The 22,907-nt window shown below is 35.1% G+C and overlaps 1 protein-coding gene across 7 annotated transcripts in view; it reads right to left on the bottom strand.

Annotated features, from left to right (window-relative positions):
• Nucleotides 1–22,907, bottom strand: part of LOC140756002 (uncharacterized) — a 283,632-nt gene that overhangs the window by 205,537 nt on the left and 55,188 nt on the right. For 6 of the 7 annotated variants that reach the window (XM_073091382.1, XM_073091388.1, XM_073091385.1 and 3 more), the window contains exon 2: nt 15,209–15,229. The exons of the other annotated variant lie outside the window; for it this stretch is intronic. In XM_073091382.1, coding sequence (XP_072947483.1) covers nt 15,209–15,229 — 21 coding nt within the window. The remainder of the gene's footprint in view (nt 1–15,208; nt 15,230–22,907) is intronic. 7 annotated transcript variants of the gene reach the window in all.

The raw sequence follows: 22,907 nt of genomic DNA, 5'->3' as shown, positions 1-22,907 counted from the left end.
GGATATTGAATGCTATTAATTGACACTAATATTATAAAGAGGAAAACTTTGTTTGTTTGTTTGGTTGTAATGAATAGACTCAAAAACTACTGGACCGATTTTAAAAATTCTTTTACCATTCGAAAGCTACATAATTCACGTGTAACATAGGCTATTCATATAACATATGAAATATATTTGATAAATAGATTTTGAGGCGGTACAAAGTTTGGCGGGTCAGCTAGTCATCAATAAAGTACTATATTTTTTGTGCTTCTAAGTAAATTGTAGAAATGTATCATTGTGTTTATTTTTTAAGCAATGTTAGGTAATCATTTTTAATATTTATTTACGAAAAGGGATCTAAATATAATCAGACATGCTTAAAAATAAGATAGGAAATTGGTGATAGATGGGTTGTAAATGCAGAAATAGGCATTGGTGAAAATTCGGCCTCACATACGCGGGGTCTGAGGTTCAAAAGGCTTGCCACTGATTTTTCAAAATGTGGTTATTAGAAATTAATTATTATTTGCTATAACGTTGAAGGAAAACGTCGCGATGAAACGAGCACACCTGAGAGTTCTTTATAAATCTCTCAAAGGTGCGCAGAGTCTTCCAATTCATGCTTAGCCTGCGTGGTGGACTATGGCCGAAACCCTTAGCACTCTGAGAGGGGACCCGTGCCCACAATTGAGACCTTAATGGGTTGACGACAAAATTCATCTATTAATCCTCACTATAGCTCGTAAGAGTAAGCTCGTAAGATAGAACTTCTGCAATTTTTAGTCTATGGTCAAAATATTATAAATTGCCTCTTTAGTGCACACACACGTGGTAATATATTCAGCCAGTGCTTTTCATGTAAACCTGACTAACGCTAATACGAAAATCATGCTAAAATACACAAAATACCAGTAATCTCCTGTGAACAGACAATGCAATTGCGATGTGCCCGCGGGCGTTGAATAAGCAGCATAGCAATGATTTGTTTTCTTAACCTGATTGACACTACATCCCTGGGGAAATGCCACAATAAAGTGATAATTTGTTGCCAAACATGTACATATATAGAAGGAACGAGCTTTTGCCCGCGGCTTCGCTCGCGTTACGAAGTAATATTATTAACTAAGAAGATTTATACAAATTTTCATCCCCTATTTTATCCCCTTGGGGGTAGAATTGATCAAAACCTTTCTTAGCGGATGCCTACGTCATAACATCTACCTGCATGCCAAATTTCAGCCCGATCCGTCCAGTGGTGTGGGCTGCGTGTTGATAGATCACTATGTCAGTCAGTCACCTTTGAGTTATATATATTTAGATATGTATAACGTATTTTTTGCTCATATTCTTTCTCCAGCAAAATACGACTCGGCCCTATTTACCGATGGGTAAAATATTAATAATACATAGGTACATTAAACATACAATGATATATTTTATAAATTATGTCAGATATTATTGCCACTTATTTGACGTCACATATTATTTTTGATCAATGTGGTCACATATATATTTAGATTTAATGCAACTTAATAATGTTGCTTGAGAATTTTGTCTGACGCATTCGTGAACGCATTAAACTCATCAATCCAGTCCAAAGAAGCAAATCAATCTGCTGTTATAAAGTATTAAGCAAAGCTAGGAATGGTGGTGGTACCTCCTCAGTCAAATCATGACTTGTACCACTCTAAACAGTTAAGTAAAAAAGTCCTAGTTAGACATGTTAGGTAATAACTATTCTTACAACACCCTAAAAAGCTTAAAAGAAACCAAAAGGAATTACGTAAGGAAACCTACAAATAGTGGCTTGGAATGGCTTCCATAATTCCCGTTAACAGTTTCCTTGCAGCAAAATATTGTAAGCCGCATTAAACCGCGGTTTGGTTACATGCGACGTTACGATTTACTGCACCCCATTTTATTTACTGTAAATCGTACCTACTACTGTTTTGTAAAAAAATCACAATAAAACATTACATAAAGCCTATTAATATTCCCTATAAAAAGTTATTGGTAGCAGAGGATATTGTATCGATAAATGCATTAGAAGTTTCGTGATACGCGTATCTTTCAATTTAACGGGTCCACACTCCGATACTTTTAACCTTTAATTTTGTCAAAACTGTGCAGCCACGAGATTAAAAATCACTTTTTTGAACAGTGTTTGCGGATTTACTGAAGAAGTATAGTGATTTTTAGATCGGTGTGCCAAAAAATGAGATATGCTAGCAAACGCTCCATAACTATTACTTACCCTAACGCAGTCAGGTAAAAAATGTGTTAATTAATCAATACTTAAAACAACTAGAAATGATTGCATGAACGCACGAGCGCTTGATTATTGTGTGGGAAGCGTCAAATATATAGACAACCGGCCTTTGAGATCTAGCCTAAGGCCGGCCATACACTATCCGTCACGCACAGAACCCACCCGCGACGTCAAAAATAAATCGTATAATTGTAAGGAAATGCTCCGCGAATAGCGTCCTACGCAGTTGTTATGATATAGGTGGCATGTTTAAGGTACACATTCTTTATGATTGAAATTTATTGATAAACCTATAGCATGCTTTCCCAATATATTTTATTCCAGAATGCTTCCGTACATATTATGATTGCATGTACCCTGACATTTACATAAATTTTACGAAGACTTCCTACAACGTAAAACGATTACTACTAATATTTAATCGATTTCTGAACGTATGAACTATGAAATTCCGTTGAACCACAATCTCATCTAGTAATTTACTCTATCATTCATCTATTCATTTTAGAGGTTAGATGTGGTGCAGAATGTAGCACATTTGTCAAAAAAAACTTCAATTGTCATGAAAATTGGTTAAATCTCACAGTTACTACTTTTAGAAGAATAAAATAGAATACGAACAGTAGTAAAAAAAACTGAACCACTTAAAATGCCCAAAATAAAAAAAAATAAAGTTAAGAGTCAGAGTGCCCGATTTATTGGTTCGCTTACGGCCGTCCTAATCCAGATCGATGTCCGATACGTTCCCTAAAAAGGAAAGTGTTATGCAACTAACGTAGCAGGTTCCCCGTATCTTTGATCTGCGCTTCAATTACACGCCCTTTATGTCGTGCCGTGATTATTTCCATTCATAAACACACTTATCCACCATCAAATTCTTTCTTTGTACTTTCAATTCCGAGGTATAACTCAGATTGAAAGATAATGATAGCGGGCGAGGCGTGAACCGTAATGTTGATCATTGTGTCGAGAACTGACTATGCGTTATTCAACAATTGCGTGTAATGGGAAGTGATGACGGAATTTCGCAAGAGAAAATTTGTTGCACTTAAACGTTGTTTTATATGTGTGTGTGCACATACGTATGTGTGTATCCTCTATTTGCTTTTACGTCTGTGTGTGTGTGTGTTTGTGTTGTAACGTTCTTTTTGTGCATATGTGTGTGTACTATGTACATACGTGTGTGTGTTCTTTCTGTGCGTTTACGTACGTATGTTTGTGTTTTAGTAAATTGTTTGTTTTACGTCCAATTTCTTCTTCAAGCTTTCAATGGCAACCTTAATTTAGACATGAGAGATATTTGTTAATGGCAGCCATAAACGCATTAAACCAATAATTCACGTCCAAACATGTTTCCCGACGTTTATTTTCCAATACAGAACTTTTATTGACTTTACAGTTAGAAGAATTTCAAATCAACACCTCTACACGAGAGGAATTTCTTGAAGTAGAATCCAATTGTTGAACCGACAGCAACATTGTTATCTATTGTTAAAGTTTACAAGAAGCACGTGCTGCGATCTTGTGGAAACAACTTATGAGCGTTGTACTAACTTCAAATAAAACGCGAATTTCGTAGAAGCAAAGTGGCTAATTCAAAGCAGTTTCGCTTGTTAGTGCTTTTGTGTCGTACCGTAAGATTTTTATGATGTTTAATTGCCGTTGTTTATTCATAAATTGGGTATATATATACGTCTATGTGGCCTACTTTTCTCACTGCTACTACTTTATAAGACGTATATACAATTAGGAGAGACCTAGAGTGTTCTCTATTATTATATTTAGTAGAAGATTTATTGGAAGAACCAAAAGAAGCAAGGGTGGACTGACAATCTGAAGAAGGTAGCTGGAAACAGCTGGATTCAAAGGGCACGGGACCAATTAGGGTGACGTCAATTAGACGAGGTCGATGACCTTGTTAACAGTGAACCTTAAAACAGCTGATAGATGGATGCCGATGCATAGGAACTGCATCTGCAGTAACCTATTAAGAAAGGATTTTTAACAATTCCTTTGAGGAGGCTAGATAAGGTATAAAGTGATAAGGTATTCTATCGTTATACGATATGTCTTTGTTAGTATATATAAAGTACTTGAACGAATTACAAAAGTATGACTCACGGCGCATTAGCGAAACAAATGCCAACATTTACATTTGGCGTAATCGCTAATCAGGGAATCAGATTCGATAATGGTACTTGACCATAACGACAAACGACCTACATTGTGATATTATCCGCTAATACAGTGCTTTTATATAGTGCTTAGATACAGTGTTGTTATGTCAGTATTTTATAGTTAAGTCTACTTTGAAGCTGGTAGAACCCTTTGTGGTTCTACTCCGGTGGTACCACCGCCACACCTATTTTTGCCTGATAACAGTAGTGTCAAACACTCTTTTCCGAGGAGTTCTAGCTTTGTGTACCGAGGTCAGGTAGAAATATCTAATCCTATCTGGGGCTGATTACAGATGTCCATGGGCGGCAGTAGCCACTTACCTTCAGGTGGACTGCATGCTCGTCTGCTACTCCTATATTATAAAAAAGTCTATGTTACTCCGTATAGAGATTGGTATATTTCCGTAAAAGCACCATTAAAGTTAGTTTAGTACCTTCCAAGATGAGATACAGACATATTATGTGATCTTTATCCGACTGGGGAAGGGAATGTTTTTTGAGCAAATGTATATTTGTCTCATTCTTTCGCATGTTCTGTAGTCCAAAGGACTTGATGGATTTGTCTATATAATGGGAGTGATATAGGCTAGATTTGAAACAGTCGGGTTTTTTGTTTCTATAATAATTATCTATTAATACATTTACTCATGTTTTATGGTAACTATGTTACTATATGTATAAGTTTGTATATATAAACAGTACCATCAAAAAATATTTGTTACTATTAAGATGAGACCGTATAGAAAGATAAACAATTATTTTACGTGAATTAACCAAGAAGATATCAATCATCTAACTTTAGTTCGTTTAACTTCATTCCGTCTCGCTTCGTCACGTCACGTTTCATTACGCTCGTTTCGTTTTACTTCGTTTCGTCTCATTTCATTTCACGTAGTTTGTTGATAACAAGATTTACAATTCAATGAGCAATTACTTCTGTACTTAATAGTAATTATGTAATAAGTTTTCTTGTAGATTTGAGTACTTTAACAAAAAGTAGTAATTTATATAAAAAATAGTGGAGCTTATATTGTAAAGTTTTCTAATATACCGAAATGGTTCCATTGGATGAAAGGATTACACATACTTTACTTCGCTTATTAAGAAGTCTAAGAACATTGTTTTGGGGTAGAACTAGAATTGGAAAACTAATCTAGTATATGGAAACGGATCTCTTTGAAGGCGAGATTTAGGTTGACGTTTAGTCTAGACTTAGTTAAGGTAAGAGGCTTAACCCTTTTGTGTATTCGAGAATAATGGCAGCCAAATTACACTTGCTTTTATTAGTACTGAAACAACTTCTGTAATCTATCTTATCTGTACTATTACAGAACTGTAGTTAGTCTGTTTGTTTATTTGTTAATCTTTTGCGGAAAGACGACTGTATTAATTTTGATTAAACTTGCGCTTAGAGTGAGAATGCTTTAGTCCATAATCCTCTACGCTGGTCTAATGCAGATTAGTAGACTTCACATCTCTTATACTCGTAGTTATGAATTTCATGGTATTCTTCACTATAATTGCGTTTCTTGATAAAACTTGCGATAAATAAGTTCCAATTCTGTCTTACCACCGATTTTTCTAATTATGTGCGAATAAGAAGTTATTTTTCACTTGTTATTGCTGTGAAATTCTACAGTAATGGAATGATAACAACACTTAATTTTGAAAAATCTGTATTTGAACCTCTGACATCCATCCCGACAGACCGGATCTCAAGTCACTAAATTATCACTACCAATTAGGTACACAATACGTGTAGGTATATTTACAATCAGCTGATTTATACTTTCATTCCATTATATAAACGTAAAGACCAAGGATTGCACAGAAAGGTCACACGTTCAGATAACACTTAACAATTTATTACCTAGAGGGTCTGTAATTTACGGTCTATTAAAATTGTAAGCGTTGTTAGGTCTCTTTCATAATAACTTAGGTCACAAATGCGTCTTGTATGATCACTGCAATTGTTTGCCTTTTGGCCTGAAAAAGGGGTTATCTATTTGCATAATAATATAGCCTATTGTGTTGTAATGGCCTGTAATAAGCTTTGTATTTGCTCTTTATGCTTGCAAGTGTTTGTGGGCGTAGGATTACTTCTTACTGGAATGTTGGAGTGTACTTAAATTTTATAGGTATTACAAGAATTCTGATACCTCTTTTTATAAGATTTTTATACGATTCTAACATAATATTTTTTCATAAGAAGTTAATATATTGAATACTAAGAATATATTAAAATTATTAACAGAGCCACATTTTTTGTTTTCTTGTGTACGAGGGGGAAACCTTCAAAAGGTACACGGTGCCGTGGGAGCAACGTAGGCTTATGTGGGATTCTTACCGCACTAAAACCCCCCTGGCCGTCCTCGGCGCAGCGTAGAGAGCTCCGGGATCTCCAAAGGAACGCAACGTGAGCTTGACGCTCGCCTCATCGTCTGGTGCGTATGACGGTATGCGACCGCACATCCCACCGTTCTTCCCGGGGCCGCTGGCCGAGCGGTTCGAGCTCCCACTCTTGCCGCCCGCAACCCTGGAAGCCCCCTTTTAGTCGCCTCTTACAGGCAGGGGATACCGTAGCCCTAGTCTGATCCAGGAACTACGGGGACAAATTTATTATACTTACCATTCTTATTACTATAATAGTTCATAGTACTTCTGAGATTATGGATACTATAAATACTTACTGCTCAAACGAATAAAAGTTATTTTCCTAGAGTGAAATGTATGATACACATTTCACAAACACTACATAATTTAAAGTATTTATACATTTCCGGTAACACGTACATTCGATTAAACAATAAATTCACGGGGCGCTGCTACTCATCAAAGATGCTTAAGGTATGTTTACGATTGTCGAATCTGCAGAAAGGCATCTGCAATTTCATCTATACCAATAAATAAAATTGAAGTGTGTTTGTAATATCAACAGCTTTTTAGTAAATGTATATGAAAGTGTATATGGTACATATAAATAAAACACAATCAATAAAAAATGTGTCTAACTGTCTGTTTGTTCCGACTAATCTTTGAATCTGCTGGACCGATTTTGTTAGGATTTTCACTGACAGTTAGCTGATCTTATATAAAGTAACTTAATAATGGGGTTCCGCGAAAAATAAATGAAGGCTCATGAAGTCCACAAAAAATACACCTTTAAACGCGGATACAACCGCGGGGCACAGCTCCTTCAAATATAAAGTGTATATTTACAATACCAGAAGTGCAACTGCAAGTGAACTGCAGTTTCCCACTAATCCGTTCGGATAAATTCAGTGCAAGCTCGTACTTCCTCGCTAACCCAGCTCTGTGTAAACACGGACTATCTGTAATTCACGTAACTAGGTTGAGCACGTAATAAATATCTATAAAGTAATGTATAAGGCGGATACACACGTGGCGGGTGAGACGCGGTGGTTGGCGGACGGTGAAGTGATTATTGGTTTCCATCTTTCCGGATAAGATGTATGTAATATTATTTTGTTGTTTTATTATTACATTTCTTATTCAGTGGCGTTTTATTAAATGTTCGACTCATCGTGGCATTAATATTAATTATTACGTGAGATCAATATTAAAAGGAATTCAAGTCTAATTTTAAGATAGATATTCATTAAATAAATAACTCGAAATAGAACCATTCTGCGTATTTATCCACACCTCGTCCACCAACTCCACACCTATTACAAGTTTAAAAAGACAGCACTAAGCGTTACTGCATTCTTGTTTAAAGTCAAATGATAAATAAAAATAAAGCAAAACCCCTTGTACGTGCGCCTTTAGTGCTGTCACTCGAGCGCTGATAGTATGTACTAAAGTAGCGTCCCAACTGCTTTGTCTGTAATAGCCTTAACTCGTAAAACTAGTACCACATACTGCACCGGTATTCGGGTTATCGCGACAACAGGACGCGGGAACAATGTTACGTCGGAGAGATGAAAGTTGTTTACTTTGCAATAAAGTCTTGTAACTATGAAATGATGATTTTTGTTTATGAGTCTCATTATAGAACACGTCAGATAAATGTTGTGTGGTGACTATAAAACAGCGGTTTTCAGTGGAAAATGTATTCTGAAGTACATACTCCCGTTTTGCGACGAGATGTCTGTTAAAACCAGCGAGATGTAGATAAAGGCTATGATATTTTGTATTGTATGTTCTTTTTACTAGTTTTTTGTAGTAAAAATCTAAATATGCAAAAATAAGCAATGTTGCGAGTTCGACGTCATCACTAGTGTAATCCGTTCTTTTCTTCGTCAATTTCTATTGAAGCAGTACGTTGGTGTGTGTTCCAGGCCTCTGCCAGTTGTATATAGAAACTACTTATGTATGTATCAATAAGACAAAAAAATATTACAACTAATGACTACTCTAAAAAATTCTTGTTGAGACACATACATATATAGGATAGGATAGGATAGAATACAACTCAACTTCATAACCTAAACAAATAACCATTTGTAAATGATGTCAATAAAGCAAAGCAAGTATATTTTTCACGACTAAAATGACTTTTCTGAATGCCAATGAAATGGTAATTCTAATTATCTGTTCCCAAAGAGTCAATTAAGACCCTTGTCATACAAATGCCAGAAACGTTAACCTAAAGAAAAACTTCCTTAGAAAGTAAGGAAACTCATTTTCATTTGGTGCCAAAAGGAACGTTTTTACTTTCATTTTCTATTGTCGACTGGTATAATCATTGATCGTAATACTACTGTATTTAATGAAGAAAGAAAGCATAGAAAATTTTATTGTTAACCCGACTGCGGAGGATAATGTTTTTGTGCGTAATGTATGGATTTTAGAAATTAATTATCACTTGCTTAAACGACGAAGCAAAACATCGTGAGGAAACCTGCATACCTGAGAAATTAAAAAAAAATGTTTTAAAGGTATATGTAGTCTACCAATTCGCACTTGACCAGCGCGGTGGACTATACCTGACCCTTCTCATTCTAAAAGAAGACCCGTGCCCAGCAGTGGGACAGTAATGATGATGATGATATATGAATTTTAACATATGACATGTCCTTGGATTCTTCTAATATGGAAGTGGTATAATTTTAACTTTCCACTTCAGTATATTATTTTTAAACATTTCCCTTTTTGGTTTTTCTATTCGTTTTTGGTTTGATATAATTTCTATTCAAATTATTGTAATACTTTTATACCTAACTGGACCCGCGGCTCCTCCCATGATCTACGTATTTATATCTCAATTTAGATTTCTTGCACGCATAATAGTGCTTACTTGCTTTATCGTGGAATAAATTTAAATTTTGACTGCACGTTACCACAGCCGCGTAGTTAAATTTTATTATTGAAACATATCATAACTGAATGTACTAAAATCTGGACAGATAATGTATTTCCTTATTGAGAGAAGGTTTATATATTGGTTTTCGAGTTAAACGCACTCAAATGTAACGATAGGTTGAGAAAGGTTTTTATAATACGTAAGGAATATTATGAATACATAAGCAATCGAGTATTACCTGATATTAAGTGGCTATTGCCGCCCATAAACTGCTGATAAAATAAGTTGTTCCGGAGGTTGGCCACCGATGCTTTGCTACCGTTGAGAACCAAGGAACGCCTCGGATAAGTATATCTCCTCCATCCTTCAATCCACAACAACAGAGCTTAACACTGTTGTTATTAGGCTGGTGCCATCGGTGTTGATCCACAAAGTTTTCTACCACCTTCAATTCCATGTAAGCACGTAAAACATCACTGAAACCTTTGAAGTATTGAGTAAAGAACTAGTAAACATCTCAGTAGCATTACCATGAGTTGGCATAGAAACGCCACTATAGAAATGGTAAATAGAAAACTATTGTCATTTTGCTAGTGAATAACATAACTACTATCGTTACGGTATTTCTTGACAACGTCTGTCAAATTAATGACTCATGGGACCGAATTTGTATGGCAATAGATCATAATGACATTCCCTAGCGATTTGATTTCGATAGGTTTTTTACGTATCGAGTTACGTCACTACGGATTTTAGTTCTACGAGTAACCACCAGAGGCGCTGTACAATTTTTCATACATTTATTTTACGCAGTCGCTAGCGAGTAATACTTTTGTAAACTGATGGTAGTCCTACAGGTATGCAGTAATACTCTACACGAATACACAACATTATTCCTACTTTGTCGTATTCACATTGTTCTTAATGTTCTGAATATAGTACTGTTGAATAAGCTGTTCTGAATAACTGTTCTCAGCATAACTTGCGATGGATACAAATGGAAATTGGCGAATCGGGGAAAAGTCTGGAACAGCCCAATCGGGAATGAGAAAGGATACAATAAAATTTTATCTTTTACGGATTCTCAGATAGGCGTGTGTGGCATGTTTTCCCACTTTGACTAAATATTTGAATGGTAAATCCTCTTGCGATTCGATACGTAGGCACAACTGATACGTATTTTTGTTAAAAGTAGGTGTATTCAAATATTGTGTTACAGTTTGCGAATTGTAGGTAGTATGGTGGGTGTACTTCCATTAGGGTTGCCATTATACTGTAAGAGTATTGGACTATATTTTCACTGATAATTTAGTTGTGGGACTTTCCGATGAAATTGCTTAGTTGTTTTATGAGTCCTCAATATTCCAATATTTAGAAATTGTGCGACAAAAAAGGTGGTCAGGTAAGAAGGTCGCCTTAGCGTTAATTAAAATGAGTAGTACTACGAATATTATCCCAAGCTTTCCAACTTAGTGCCAGGGGTAGTAACAGATCTAGTACCAACCATATGGATCTAATCTTATCTCTTGATTACAGATGGCCATGGGCGGCAGTAGCCACTTACCGATGGGCTGTTCGTTTTCTACTTGAATATATAAAAAAATGAATCACGCCCGTTGTTGTAATAATAATGCATTTTTGCTTATCAAAGGTAGCAAAGGGAAAATTTAAACCAGCGTAAAAGTGAAATAAGTAGTAGTGTTAGAGTACTAACCCTGCAATATCTCTGTTATTCACGCCTAATCCCATACACGGCGTTGTAAAGCACTTGCCTTAAAACACAGTTCGGCAAATGAATAGCGAAATATTGTTATTATAAACGACAGACGTAGGAAATTCCATTTTTACCACGCTTTGATTAGTTTGACCTGTATGTATGTAACGGAATCTTTGAACTCGATTTTGAACGGTCCGATTAATTTAAAATTTTGAACAATTATCAAGAACCCATGACAATATACGACTTTAATAATTTTATCCCATTCTCCTTATCCGGATTGTCAGGAATCAGGATTAACGATTTCCCTTGTGCGATTTTAGCGTGGTTTTTAGTTTTAAAACTATACTTATTAATCTTTAGGTAGGTACCGAGCCGTAGATACAAGTTTCCAAATTATATTTTATAACTGTCAATTCAACCGACGCTATAATAGGTCAGAACATCTCTAATTGTGTCCAAAGACCGCATTTAGGCCGACCTCTTTCCGAGTTTCATTGATAAGTAAACATTCGCCGCAGTTTAATAATCTCATTAAACAATTTATGGGCGTTTTAACGACTCGTAAAGAATTCACAATGAACTCTTCTATACGCTGTCCTTGCGCTGTGTGGCGCACATAAAAAAAAATGGCCAAGTGCAAGTCGCACATGGAGGGTTCTGTATCACCATATTTTTATTTTTTAATAACAGTAGTGTTAGGCGCTGCTGTGTTCCGGTTTGAAGGGTGTGGTAATGGAGACAGACTTTTCCGAGGCGTTCCAGCTTAGTCCTCAGGGGTAGCGGCGCACCTGTGGCCGACCTCAGGTAGGAATATCTAATCCTATCTGGGATTGATTACAGATGTCCATGAGCGGTAGTAGCCACTTACAACCAGGTGGACTACATGCTCGTCTGCTACTCCTATATTATAAAAAAAAGTAAATTCATTGTTAAAAAATTGAACTGTCTACATACGGTTTAGGACCCATTTATTTTGAAACTTTTTTTATTTTTAGTATAGCTATGTTATAGCGGCCACAGTTATGCATACTCTGTAAAAAATTCTAGTTTTCATATATTACGGTTCCAGAAATAGAGCCTAGTAACAGGCGGACAGATGGACAGACAGTGGAGGCGTAGTAATAGGGTTCCGTTCGTAGTCTTTGGGTACAGAATCCTAATACTCGTACTACAGTTTAAAAATCATAGCCACATACTTCGATGTGGCCTAGGCGCCATGGACACTTACTATGACAAACACATATACGGATAATCGGAGATCCGATATAACGGAAATCTAAATTCATTATTTAGATTATAGTTCCGGGACCAGAATAGGGCTACGGTATCTCTTGCCTGTCGTAAGAGGCGACTAAAAGGGGCTTCCGGGGTTGCGGGTGGTGAGAGTGGGAGCTCAACTCGCCCGGACAGCGACCCCGGGAAGGACGGCGGTATGTGTGGTCGCATACCGTTGTGCACACCAGACGGTGTGGTGAGCGTCACGCTCACCTGGGCGGAGCCCGATGGGGAATCGCGCTAAGAGGACTCTGGTTGCGTTCCTCTGGAGATCCCGGAGTCCTCAACGCAGCGCCGAGGACGGCCACCGGCGGGGTTTTAGTGCGGTAAGAATCAGACATAATCCCGTGCCGCTCCCACGGCACAGGGAACCTTTTGAAGGTTTCCCCCTCGTAAACAAAAAAAAAGATATGTCTGGAGATTAAACCCATGAGCCACTGAGGATTAGATCGGTACTATGCTACCAGCTTTACCGCTTCACCCTTCGAATTAGAAATGCTTAATTCCTATTACGAGGCAGAAATATTATTAATTTCGATGGTGCATTCGGAGTCGATTGGAGGGTTCTACTACCTATACATGATATATGTTTTGAAAACAAAAAAATGGTGATTTTACCATTATTATTACTTTTTTCGCTGTTAATTTATTATATTTTCACTCACAATTATAATTTCAGTTTCAGTATATAATTTCAGTTTTCAGTGCAATTTCAGTTAATTATTGAAATTAAAATAGCTTTGTACATCTACAATCTTCCATTATCACACTAATAAGTACAATTTTCGACAATCCAGTTTTGACCCACTTACGATCAAGGATGCTCAAAGACGTGACTAAACGACCACAGCGACTAAAACGGTATAATGGACTTTTGGAAATTTGACAGTTAAGTGGAATGTGGTCATAGAGCTTCATGTGGAGACTTACATGAAAAACAGTCATATGCTAAAACTACTTACCCACTATTGGGCTCGGATCTTCTTTCAGAATGAGAAGATAGTTGGCCTTAGTCCACCACACTGCCTAAGTGCTTTGTAGACTTCACATTTTTTTTTATAATATAGGAGTAGCAGACGAGCATACAGTCCACCTGATGGTAAGTGGCTACTGCCGCCCATGGACATCTTTAATCGACCCCAGATAGGATTAGATATTCCCACCTATGGTCGGCCACAGAAGCTGAGGCATAGACACATATAGTGAGACCATTTTTTTCAAAAGTCTCATTCATAAATACTCGTACCTTATGATGTTACCCTTCACAGATCAAAAATTAAATTACTTCAATTATATACAGAAAGAATAAACATCAAACTTTAAATTGAATAACGAAATGCATTGACGACTTAAGTGGCGGAGCTGTCATCTAAGCCCGGTAGCAAAGGGTTCCTAGTTCTATCCCCGGCCAGACAAATATCTAAATGATTATTTTAGATTTCTGTTTTGAATCTGGGTGTTGGTTTGTTGCACCCACGACACACAAACATTCTACTGTCGAGCTATTAGTGTAGAAAACATTTTTTTTTCAAAAGTATTTAGCATAATGCCTCGTGATGGCGTCGTGTTAGAGTTAGAATGAAAGGTAATTTAATGTTTACATTACTGATTCAATGGTGTTCAATTTGATTCTCCACATAATACGTTGAGGTCAACATTGTCCAAGTTTTCCTTTGTTGATTGATATGTACTGAATAGTCAATTTACGTGTAAGGTTATTTATTTATATTGCCCTTTTCGTGTATGTAATAGTGATAGCTTAGAGATTCGAAATTCGGTGTTTTACACTGCAGGTATAGTCTGCGCCAAACTGCTAGTCCGCTCAGAAATTGTTGCGACCAGCTGTAGTCATACAATTTACTTCGGCGAAGCGATTCATTTCTATATTCAGAGTGGACTAGTTTTACGCGGACTATACCAGGTTTGAATCCTATGTAAGCACTTGTGACTTTTGCACTTATATTCGAATAGAAAAAAGTCACATAATTCAACGGCGAAGAAAAGCTTTCAGGACACGTACAACTTACACAGGTCTGTGAAATCAAAACCTGTACCTTATCATACCCTAATATAATACTAGAATAATTATAACATGTTCTTCTTTGTACCTACTTTACCCTTTGAATTTAATTGTATTAACTCTGTTTATTCGTCAATTTATATTTGTTACCTATGAATTAAAACTGATTAAATTTAAATATAAAATAAACAAGGAAACATAATACGGTAATATTAATAACTTACTTTAACAACATTATCACTCAAAACGTTAACATTATCAGAGTTATTATCGACATACATCAAATTAATTAATTGGTAATAAGTTATATGTATTCATATCTTTCACAATATTTTTGCGATAATTAATTATTAAAACGTATATAACGTTGTAAAATCGTAGAGAATGGAAAATAATTTCTGAGATATTTCGGAAAATGGGTTTTGATGTCAGAAGTTATTAACTTAAAAATTTAATTAAAACCACATTTTTGAATAATCAAATTCGGAATACTTACGTATATCGCTTTTTATCGGACCTGAAAAAAAAATATTATAATTAGTATGAAATAACAGATAATTTTAATGTAAAACATATAATACATAGTTTGTTAGGTAGTAACAATTATAAAGATAAAGTAATATGGAATAAGTTATTTTAATGACTTCTTAAGTACTTGAAATTTAAATTTCTTATTTATGTTTTAACAACCGAATGCCTTTGTTTAAAATAAAATTTGCCGCTTTTATTCGTAGTTAAAGAGTACCATCTTTATGGGACAGGTGAATGTCTTAGTTTAGTGGCTAGACTAGTGTAAAACTTAACTCCGAAAATTCTAGGACACCTATTTCAGTTGTAGAACTCAACCGTATATCCTTTAGAATAACAATACCTACTAACATATTTGTTATTCTTATGTTAATAGTTTATTTAAACTTTATTCTTTTTCAAGCCCGTTAGTCTACACTAATATTATAAAGAGGAAAACTTTGTTTGTTTGGTTGTAATGAATAGGCTCAAAAACTACTGGACCGATTTTAAAAATTATTTCACCATATGAAAGCTACATTATCTACGAGTAACAAAGACTATATTTTATATGAAATACATTTGATAAATAGATTTTGAGGCGGTACAACGTTTGCCGGGTCAGCTAGTAATAAATAATAAGGGTCACGTTTGTTTATTTTTTGTACGGAACTCTAATAAATATGAATCTTAATAAATGTTTGTCCACAAAAATTAGGAATTTGTTGATTTGCGTACATTAATTGTCAAATTTAGAACTATGGCATAAATTGCTTAAGGTTGATAGATTACAGGCGTCAATTTACATGGTACCTACATATTATACAATTGGTATTGACGATGCACAGGTTTTATTTATTTAGACTCAACTTTTTTTCAAATACTAAGATTACTGTAAAATGATAACATGCTATAAAACATTTTAAGAAGACATTATTTAACATACTTCTTAAAAAGAGAGTTTTTCAATTTGTCCCCTATTTATGGAATGCTTAAGTTTTATCAATTTTTTAAAATTTAAAACATATACTCTACACATACAAGTATCAACAAACGGAGCTTCTTGCACTATTATGTAAATATTGCTTTTCCTTGTCCATTCCCACATATATTACGAGATACGTCTATAAAAGGCAAAGAACACGTACAAGCTAGTTGATATATCACAAAGGACGAGCAAACGAACGTCGTAAGTAGGACAGCCGCTCATCTAGATGGCTATTATATGTGAGATGTTTGAAACGAGCGAATGTTTTGACGGTACGCCGAAATATTCACGGCTTTTTACGAAAAATGGATTAAAACAAAAAAGTGTAGGTACGTATAAAAGTAAAAAAATAATTACAATAATTAATATATTAAGGCTTTCTTATATCACAAGGTCCAATCTCCTATTATTCAACAAATTATAAAAAAAAAACTTTTATTACTACCTACTCACTATTAATATTATAAAATGCCATGTTCAATTCCCTGCCACATAAAGTCAACTAATTAATGCTGACCTTTTCCTGAATAAAAAATTACTTTTATTTGCAAGTAAAAGAAACTTGGCATTGCTATGATATCTTGACACTCACGACTAATATGCAACTCTACTAAATGCTTACTATATGCTAACCATGAGACAACTCACTATAATTCAAGTCCTTCCCAATCCAAACCATCTTTGGGTTCAACTATCATAAACCCACATGCCTAAAAGTTCATCATGTTCGCCAAGTTCCGAACATTATCAAAGGCGTGAATTCACCAACCCCCACTTGGAACCACATCAAACTAGAAGGGTAGCAAGCACAAAGGACCACGAAGCGCCGGCTATTATCCGCCTCGTTATGTTTGAGGGAACGAGTGTTTTGGACTTGGGAAATGCACGCCGAATTTTTTTGCTACACTTCAGTAAGATGGGTCTTCCCGCAAAATTAGTCTCTTAGTCTGTGAATAAAATGGTCTTTTATATGGGGGTATAATTTCTATAACATTTATGACTATATTATATATATTGTACCTGAGCTGACAACTAGTATAGAACTTGAATAAATATCTTATATATAAAATTCTCGTGTCACAATGTTAGTTACCGTACTCCTTCAAAACGGCTTTACCTATTTTCACCAAATTTCATATGCATATTCAGTAGGTCTGAGAATCGGCTACTATCTATTTTTCATACCCTTAAGTGATAAGGGTTGTTCACCCTTAACATTATTTATATGGCAACACAACGCATGCCGGGTCAGCTAGTAAAAGTATAAGAATACGCTTAATTGCTATTACACAGTTTTAAATTATGTTATTATTCAGTTACAAATAATATCTAATAATGTAACAAATTAGATCGTGTATAGACTATTGGCAGGATACTATTAAAAATATAGAGATTAAACTTACGTGATTTTGAGTTCGTAATGTTGAAGTAGACAATAGATTAGTACTTTTATATTTTAAATTTTAAACTATAAATGTGAAAGGGTTAAAAGTCCTGCATATTTTTATGTAATAGAAGTATTTGCTATTCCCAATTCCACGAGCAAGCATCTCATCTACAGCGAAGTAGTGCGGCTCGCTTATAATATCTATGAGTGACTTTAAAAAATGGTTAGTCGTTAGAACCGATCAAAGTTGCTAATTTCAAACACTTCACATTGCAATGTCTCTTATAACACTATTTAAATTAGACCGATACGAAACAATCATCGACGAAATCTTATACTCCCAATTAGACTAAGCTCAGATGCGATGTCAATCATAATAAACGAACTGGTCGCAAGATAATGAGCTCTGATTTATCATACGGAACAGAAGCTCACACGCTAACTAGACTTGGAGTATGACATATGACATTGACAATTTAAGTATGATTTAGGTATGATTTAAGGGCCATTAATTTCTAAAGTTATGTTATATAATTTTAAAGGTTGTATTTTTTTATAATATAGGAGTTGCAGACGAGCATGCAGTCCACCTGATGGTAAGTGGCTAATGCCGCCCACGGACATCTGTATTCAACCCCAGATAGGATTACATATTCCTGCCTGAGGTCAGCCACAGATGCGCGCTACCCCTGAGGACTAAGCAGGAACGCCTCGGAAAAGTATGTCTCCCTTACCATACCCTTCAAAACGGAACACAGCATCTTCTAACACTGCTGTTATTAGGCAGAAATAGGTGTGGCGGTGGTGCCGCCGGAGTCGAACCACAAAGTTTTCTACCACCTTTAATATTTATTTATTAGTATCTCATTACTAACTAAAAACAATTCATAGTTTTCTTTACCTATTTCACTGCTAAGTAACCTCACTGATTAACCAAATTATTCATCATTTGTCATAAATAATAATAATAAATGCATTCAATAGTAATTTCATAGTAACTAGTAAGTCAATATTAAGTAAAGTTGCGATTACTCTATATTACCAAGTTAATATATTTTGAGCTGAATATCAAAACCTCGTAATAAACAGTGCAATAATAGGATTAATTAACAAAACTACAACCAAAATATACCTTTTGATAATGTCTTCATAAACAAGCTCCAACCTACAAACGGGCAGTATCTCAAAATTTAATAGTTATCGTAAAGCGCATAGTAAATTAGTCACTTTTACCCTTTGAGCTGAAATGTCGCGGTGAACGAATTTAGAGCACCGGTTTCACCGTGTCTGGTCCACTTTGCACTCGAAATTAGATCTGATGCGACACGTGAATCATGGAGCCAAATAGAGCTCCATATACCAGTATTTCCGCTCTAGTTGATTATGTAGCTGGTTGAATGAGCTGAGGATTATATCAGCTTTCATCCCCTATTTAGGAGATTCATTTTTAAATCTGTTTCAGTGTATACTTTAAGCAGTGCTAGTGCAAACTTTTGCTGTTAGTCTCATTAATTCAAAGTGCATGTTACCTCATAGTCATTAAGTGTTCGCTGTTACAAGCTTTTGTAAATGAATATAAACAGTTTTGTTAATATTATACTTGAGTTTAATTGTTTAATATTTTCAGTGCCAGTAATGTAGATGTGTATTTTTTTGTCAAGTTTACGTAATTAGATATTGTAAATGTGTAAGGTTACTTTTATTATTGTACCTAGTAAGGTACAATAATATATGTAACCTTACGTAATAAAATATGTACGTTATGTTACGTATAAATAATATATAAATGTAACGCAGTAGCGTTAGTTCAACATTATAAAAATAAATAAAATTAAAATAAGTTTAAAACCTTTCACTCGAAAAATAATATTGGCCACATATTTAATCGGCTGTAACACTGTATTCGTGATTAAAAAAAAACAAAAGGGGATTGTGGCGGGAAACGGCAGATGTCAAGGACGATGTTTGTGGAGGTCTTGGAATTAATTAAAAATAAATAGCTGGATTCAAGTATTTCATGGGAGATACCCCCAACAAATAATAATATTCACACATGGTAAGTAGCTAATAATTTCGTGTCTATAACTTTATTTAAGCTATCTTTAAAACATTTAATCATGACCGAAACTCAATCGCCCAAATACATATTGGTTAATGAAATACGCGTATTTTACATACAAGTCAACTGTGCAAACATTAGCCAACTAATTTACATATTGTGCGGACATTTACAATTTTACTAGCTTCAATACAACGTAATTGAATGTACTCGTTTATACTATAGAGTGCTTTAAAAACTTGACATATTTACGACTAGCTATGCCCCGCGGTTTTACCCGCGTTAAAAAGTAAATCTAACGCGGGTGAAACCGCAGGGCACAGCTAGTTCTAAACAATAAAGTAGCCTAAGTTACTCCTCATTACATCATCTACTTACCAAAAGTCCCGTCAAAATCGGTCCAGCCATTTCAGAGATTAGCCAGAAAAAACAGACAGACAGACAAAAATTGTAAAAAAATGTTATTTTGGTGTACGTACCGTGTATATTCATATGCATGTAGTAAAAAGCGGTTATTTCAATATTAAATATAGAGACTCCAATTTTATTTATATTTATAGATAACCACTCGTTCTTTAGATCAAAGGATAATTTAATACAATATTGAAATGTCTGTCTATGATTCAAAAGGGCACCCAACTACCATTATCCAAACTTATATGCTTGCACGATACCGAGACATAAAAGGCGCGAAACTCGTGAATAATACCTACTTTATTACGTTTCCCTAATACTTTTCTGGCAGCAAAATTCGAAGTGCTAATGGAAGAAAAACACGCAACAAACAAAAAGGGAAAGAACTGAGTGAATTTATTTTGATAAATGGCGCGTCTGTCTGTCGATGTCCAAAATTACTGTCTAGCTCAGGATCTGACAGGGCGACGAAACAAATACCAAATTTCACGGGAAATTATTATTTCGACTTCTCCGTTAATGGTGACAGAGACACGGAGTATAAATATTAATGTTTTTGAGTTAAAGGAGATGTTTCAAAATGTATTGGCTCCCGGCCACCTTTTGTACACTATAGTAAAAACTAAGAAAACTTGCAAAGAACAATTCGAAGGGGTTCATTTTCTTCAAATCATGTTCGTTTAATTGTTAAAAAAACAATAATTTACACTTAAACTTGCAACACAACAGTGGAAAAACATCATGGCGGTAGTGATTACAGTAATAATGTCATCTGTCATTCTATTTTAACTTACTATATACATTATACACTTTTTAATATATTTTATGCGAATGGGCGTAGATATATAAATATTGTATTGTATGTATTGAGAAACAATGCCTATATTTGATAAACATTAATTATATTTACTTTCATAAATGTTGACTTAAAACAAACATACCAAAATATGTACTTCTATACCAATTTATTTTAGTTAAAACATTTAAGTGTGTAAATAAAACAACTTTAAGTACACATTTGATAATATTTTACTTATTCTTCACTTAGATACATTACTTATTCATTTTCAATATCTTCCCTTATCAATATTTTCATCCAATCATGTAGCAGGTTCTGTAATATCCTGTGACGAGCTCAGCCCAAACGTCAAACAATGGTCATAATGTGAGCGCAACTACCTACGAGTACGGTTTGTTTCCCAGCGATGCAGTTGCAATAATAACTGATTATTTTGTCATCCCAAGAATGTTCTTGTCTTGCTAATGTAATTATCTAAAAAAAGAGAAATGTAAAAAGATTAGCCTCTCTAGTTTAAAATTATTAACGATTATTTCACGATTAATACAACTAACTGATGTATATTTTACCTGATGATATTGAATCCTTGTCAACACAATCCACAGCGATCGCACGAAAATCACAAGAGTCCATAAGCTGGGTAAACAAGTAAGGTAGAATCAGTCCAAAATCGTAAGCAGCACAGAGTAGAAACATATTCAGGATTAAAATGGAATCTTCTCGTCAGTACATATTTATTCAACGTTTACTTTTACACATATCAAATTGACAACTTCTTCTTTTTTAATTTGACATGTCACTTACATCTATTAAACCAGATACTATTTAAAAGGTGGTTTTGTTATAATTATTATAAATAATTAATTAAATTCAGAAATAATGACGGGATACCCAAAACAAAAGCCAGGTTGTAAAGTACTAAGGTAACAATAACTTTACGACAAAAACAGCGAAATACAGAATTACCGACATCCAAAGAGTATAGTATCCTATGTGTGGGGTACACATAGGTTCCCTGACCGACATCGACAGGTTTGAAAACTTGACATTGACAGTATTCCGCCATATTTAATATTTCAATGAGGAATGCTTATTTTAAATATTTTTAAACAGGAATACTTTACGTTATCAAAATATATGTGTATTTTTCTTCAATTATACAAATTATTCGTGTTTTTTAGATATAGTGTACATAAGATGGCCGAAAATGAAACATCTCCTTTAATTCGTATACAGCTCGTTAAACTTTACACCACATTTAATTAATTTAAAGCTAATTTATATTTACACAGTGCAAACTACAGAAAGTGGTATTCACTGTACACCATAATGTACGCAATAAATAAAAAATACTGACTGAAAATAATAATGCTAACTTTTAACCCAGTATTTGATTCCATTGCGATGGCACAACCGCAATATCTCTGTCTGTCTTTTAACAATAGTTTAACAGCGTGTTCATACGTATAGTCACTGACTGAGTTTTTTTTTTTATATAATACAGGAATAGCAGACGAGCATGCAGTCCACCTGATGGTAAGTGGCTACTGCCGCCCATGGACATCTGTAATCAACCCCAGATAGGATTAGATATTCCTACCTGAGGTCGGCCACAGATGCGCCGCTAGCCCTGAGATCTAAGCCCCTGGAACGCCTCGGAAAAGTCTGTCTCCCTTACCACACCCTTCAAACCGGAATGCAGCAGCGCCTAACACTGCTGTTATTAGGTAGAAATAGGTGTGGCAGTGGTGCCGCCGGAGTTGAACCACAAAGGGTTTTACCACCTTCAAATAGTTAAACTGTGAACGTGAAATCGACTGCTAACAATACTACGGGTACAATATTAGACTACGCCGTATTATTGGTCCAACGTGAACAGATGTTGTTGATGGTGGTGAAAAAAAAGCAAATGCTCGCTGACAATACGTTTAGTCCAGACACGCACTATGCATTGAAACCTATTGGAGTTAGTTACAGATATCCATGAGTAACTTAATTACAAGCTTATTTAAGCTATTTAACTTACTTTGTTAGATCATAT

This window comes from Epargyreus clarus, unplaced genomic scaffold (assembly GCF_041222505.1).
Source record: "Epargyreus clarus isolate Ecla_fem2 unplaced genomic scaffold, WU_Ecla_fem_2.2 ptg000034l, whole genome shotgun sequence".
NCBI classification, from domain to species: Eukaryota; Metazoa; Arthropoda; class Insecta; order Lepidoptera; family Hesperiidae; genus Epargyreus; species Epargyreus clarus.
This window is presented reverse-complemented; position numbering and strand designations above follow the sequence as displayed.